The sequence below is a fragment of the Melozone crissalis genome, unplaced genomic scaffold (genome assembly GCF_028551555.1).
Source record: "Melozone crissalis strain CALT ecotype California unplaced genomic scaffold, PUWL_Pcris_2 ptg000120l_1, whole genome shotgun sequence".
Classification (NCBI taxonomy): domain Eukaryota; kingdom Metazoa; phylum Chordata; class Aves; order Passeriformes; family Passerellidae; genus Melozone; species Melozone crissalis.
This window is the reverse complement of record NW_026535896.1, coordinates 4,682,179-4,687,006: the sequence shown is the minus strand read 5'-3', so window position 1 is coordinate 4,687,006 and position 4,828 is coordinate 4,682,179. Positions and strand designations below refer to the sequence as shown.

Sequence of the window (4,828 nt, the reverse complement as noted above, 5' to 3'; positions counted from 1 at the left end):
GCTTAGGAGCAGCCCTACATCAATATCAATCACAGAATGCTGCAATCGGCTCTTCTCTAAAGAGAACAGTAATAAAATACACTCTTTAAAAGAGGATTACATATTTCTTAGAAGCTCTTTGAAATATTTCTCCATAACTGTAAAAGGAAATATTCCTAATGAACTGCTCCAGACCAGAGGGAAATCAAGGCAGAGCCATGGTTTGTCAGGACTTGCCCGATCCTAATGAGCCCTGTGGTGCATTTGGAGCTAAGCCCTGGAAGTTCAGGCTTAGGAGGAGATAGCACAAACCTTTCCAGGAGTCAAAGTCAGAAGAAAACCCAAAGTGTCTGAAAGCATGAATGAGTCTCCCTGAGGTCCATCCCCAACACAAGCTCCTCATAGGCTCCTTAGAGGAGAGAATTGGAGGCCAGGATGGCACAAAAACCTCTCAGAGATTCAGAGTGGAAAGGAAAAGCCAAAGTATCTTAAAAACCTTGAGTATCTCAAAGCATTAATGAGCCTCACTGAGCATCAGTACAAAGCTCTCAAGGGACTCATTAAAGCAGAAAATTGGGGCCATGATTGCACAAAACTCTCACAGAGTCTGCATCAAAAGGGCAACAAAAAATAGCTTAAAATAACTGAAGTACCTTGAATCATTAATGAGCCCACTAAGTGTCATTACTGATAAAGGCTCGCAAGGGACAAATTAAAGCAGGTAATTGGAGGCTGTGACTGCACAATCTTTTTCATAGAGTATTTATCAAACGGGAAACACCAAGTACCTTAAAAAACTGAAGTACCCTGAAGCATTAATGAGCCCCACTGAGTGTTGCTACTGACAAAGCCTCTCCAGGGACTAATTACAGCAGATAATTGGAGGCCATGATTGCACAAACCTCTCAGAGACTCCAAGGCAAAAGCAAAACCCAAAGTCCTTTGAAAAACCTGCAATCCCTGCAGGGAGCATTCAGGAGCCCCCAGGGCCATTCCTGAGCAAGGCTCCCCAGGGACTCCTTCCAGCAGATCCTTGAGGCCTCTGGGATGTGGGCTAGGGGGGAAAACTGAGGGCAGGACAAGGGGGCGACAGTGCCCAGCCTGGCTGGGGCTGTGCCAGGAGGCCCCAGGGCCTCACGACAAGGTGTCTCCTCACAGCCCTTGGTGGCACAGACCCTGCTGCTGTGCCCCGGGGCACCAAGACCTGGCTTCTCTTTGTCCCCACCTGTCATGACAGCCTCCAGTTCTCTGCTCTGCCTGGGGCCTGGGGACACTGTCTCAGTCGTGTCCCTCAGTGGGACTCATTAAAAGTCCAAGAAACTTTGGAGTTGGATTTTGCCTTGGAGTTCTTGATAGGTTTCTTCAGCTCCCTCTCAGGGACTGATGTTCAGGGCCTGAGCACAAAGCCCCAGAGGCTCATTAATGTCCTTGTGCTGTGTCTGTGCTGCTGAGCTGGGCTGGGCCCCTGGCACAGAGGCAGCTCCTGGTAACCAAGAAGAGCTTCAAAAGCACATTTCTCTTGATGAGCAGCTCTTCTGCCAGCCCAGCAGGGCTGGGGCACTACCTGCAGCCACCCCCGGCACAGCACAGAGAGCTTCAATCAGTCAGGGCTGGGAAGGTGCTGAGAAGTGCCTGGGGCAGAATCACTGCCAGCCCTTGGCAAAGGAACCTCTGGCTGCAGGACAATGCAGCTGCAGCTCCTGGAGCCATCTCCTGAAGGTGGAACATCCCAATGCCTACAGACTCTGTGAGTACAACTCTGAGTATTTCTGGTGTAGCGGAGGTGAAATGTTCATGAAGCTTTGACATGCTGAGGGGTTCTGATCAGTCATACAATATTTCCAAGTCAAGGATTTTGATAAAATATAAGATATTTCCTTAGACTTTGCATTCAGTTTCCTACTATTGGAGAATGGCAGGGATGGGAGGTTAATTTTAAAGGATGACTATAAATTTTGACAATTGCCTGTTAGATCTGACCTCGTAAATTCACTGATCAATATGTTCACAGGAGATCCCTAATGAGCTTTCCGCCCCTCCTCTGCCGATAGACAGCACCAGCATCACATTTGCTGGAGCCATCAGGCTCAGTCTGAGCTGTGCTTTCTCCAGGCTGCAAACAGAACCTTCCCCCAGCCAGTGCCCTGCAAACAGGCAGGGTTCTGTAGGGCCAAGGAGAGTCCACAGAGATTTGGGGTCTGTGAGTGCTGGCAGGGAGAGATCAGGCACAGGGAAACACCTGCAGGAGGGAAATCTCCAGGAATCAGAGAGAAGATCAGGGAATGACAGAAAAGTAAACCCAGCAATGCTGTGGCAGGGAGAGTTTAGAGATGCCCACAGGATCCCCTCCAGTGCAGCCCCTCCCTCTGAACAAGCCCCCTCCCTCCTGTGCCCCAGCCCAGCCTCCGCCCTCAGGGCTGGGGCTCCAAGGCGTGCAGCCCCTCCTGTGCAGGCAGAGCTGCAGCAGAGCCATGGGGCAGCTCTGCAGCCCCAGGCCCAGTTCCCTCTGCAGAGCACAGGGCTGGGAGCAGCTGCCCGGCCCTGGGGGCTCTGGCAGGGGGCACAGCTGGCTCAGGGTGACGCTGTCCCCAGTACCCAGCTCTGGACAATGCTGTCAGTGCAGCCAGGGAAGGAGCTGCATCTCCCTTCATCCAATGCCATCATGAGGACACTTGGAAATCTCTCTGAGATTTCAGTCCAAGCTGGGAGCTTCGGAGCTTCAATCCAGGATACAAACCGCTCCTAGAGCATCTCTGAGTTCTAAGATTGATGGGGAAAAGCAGAGGTGTTCTGACACTGAAAAGGCTGCTGAGTTCGTGAAATGAGCAAGATGAGTCCTTGGCTAAAAACATGGAGTGGGCTATGGTGGATCCATCTGCTCTCAGCAGGACGTGGTGACGTTTTACGGGAAGCATGGGAAGGTTATCACCCTCCACCTGGAAAGTTTAAAACCCAAAAAAACTCAGAACAGGTCAGAATGAATGACAATCTCCCCTAGTTTCCTCTCATCACTTTGCCTCCCAGAACTTGCTCTGTTCTCCCTGCGTGGAGTAGAAATGCAGAGGGTTTCTGATTTCCAAGAACACAAGGAGAGATATGGGGGAGCTTATAAAAAAAACCTCAGTACTCAAAAACCAAAGATTGTGTCTCTGTTTTCCAGGGCAGGGTATATGGGAAATGGCTTTGATTTTTATTACAACTATCTCCCCTAACTCTTCACTATCTATTCCTCCATGAACAGGTCCCCAAGCGCAGCCCCAGCAAATGTCCAACAGCAGCTCCATCAGCCACTTCCTCCTGCTGGCATTGGCAGACATGCGGCAGCTGCAGCTCCTGCACTTCTGCCTCTTGCTGGACATCTCCCTGGCTGCCCTCCTGGGCAACGGCCTCATCATCAGCGCCGTAGCCTGCGGCCACCACCTGCACATGCCCATGTTCTTCTTCCTGCTCAACCTGGCCCTCAGCGACCTGGGCTCCATCTGCACCACTGTCCCCAAAGCCATGCACAATTTCCTCTGGGACACCAGGGACATCTCCTACTCAGGATGTGCTGCTCAGCTCTTTTTCTTTGTGTTCTTCATCTCAGCAGAGCTTTCCCTCCTGACCATCATGTGCTATGACCGCTACATGTCTATCTGCAAACCCCTGCACTACGAGACCCTCCAGGGCAGCAGAGCTTGTGCCCACATGGCAGCAGCTGCCTGGGCCAGTGCCTTTCTCAATGCTCTGCTGCACACAGGTAATACATTTTCCCTGCCCCTGTGCCATGGCAATGCCCTGGGCCAGTTCTTCTGTGAAATCCCCCAGATCCTCAAGCTCACCTGTTCACACTCAAATCTCAGGGAATTTGGGCTAATTGTGTTTTCCATCTCTTTAGCCTTTGGCTGTTTTGTGTTCCTTGTTTTCTCCTATGTGCAGATCTTCAGGGCCGTGCTGAGGATCCCCTCTGAGCTGGGACGGCACAAAGCCTTTTCCACCTGCCTCCCTCACCTGGCTGTGGTCTCTCTGTGTGTCAGTACTGGCATATTTACCTACCTGAAGCCCCGCTCCATGTCCTCGCCATCCCTAGATCTGTCAGTTTCAGTTCTATACTCAGTGGTTCCTCCAGCCCTGAACCCTCTCATCTACAGCCTGAGGAACCAGGAGCTCAAGGCTGCAGTGAGGAGACTGATGACTGGATGGTTTCAGAAACATTAAACTGCTAGCCACTTTCTGCAAATGACTTTTAATAAAACTCATCCTTGAAACTTCTTGTTGGTTTGGTTGTGGAGTATTTTATCTCTTGTTTTATTTTTTCACATTATCTACAAAGAAATGTCATTGTTTGTGTAATTTCTCATTTTGTTTCACTCCACCTTCCCTGTGGCCAAAGACTGTGTCAATGAGGGGCTGTGCTCTTGGTGACTTTAAAGGAACTGAAGGATCTCCCAGCAGAGTTTTCTTGCAGCGATGCCCTTTTGTTGCCTTCTCTGGAGCTGCAGCAGCAATGTCTGTGTGCAGAGCTGGGGGCAGATCAGTGCTGGCCCAGCAGCTGTGCCCAGCAGCAGCAGCACTTGATGTTGCCAGTGCTGCTGCTGTGGCCCTGCCCCACTGCCCTGGTGGCCCTGGTGTTGCTGTAGGGCCTGAGTGCTCTCAGGGCCGGGCACAGTCCTGGGGGTGGCAGTGCCGGGGCTGCAGCAGGGACAGGCCATGGGCACTGCTGGGACAGCGCTGACGCCTCAGGCCAGGGCCTGGGGGCTCCAGGCTCCTTGCCCAGGCTCTCTCAAGGACACGTCCAGGCCAATGCTCAGCACAGAAAACCCCCGTGAGCAGGCCCCAGGCTGGCTGTGGGCAGGCTGGGGGCAAACAG

General features: G+C 51.9%; 1 protein-coding gene across 1 annotated transcript; it reads left to right on the top strand.

Annotated features, from left to right (window-relative positions):
- The first annotated feature begins 3,243 nt into the window (after positions 1–3,243).
- On the top strand, positions 3,244–4,176 carry LOC128948281 (olfactory receptor 14J1-like). Its single transcript, XM_054292927.1, has one exon. The coding sequence runs from the start codon at positions 3,244–3,246 to the stop codon at positions 4,174–4,176; it is 933 nt and encodes a 310-aa protein (XP_054148902.1).
- Positions 4,177–4,828: the final 652 nt, after the last annotated feature.

What these genes read in the sequence shown, in the direction of transcription:
- LOC128948281 (XM_054292927.1), top strand. Translation starts at nt 3,244, where the DNA reads ATGTCCAACAGCAGCTCCATCAGCCACTTCCTCCTGCTGGCATTGGCA.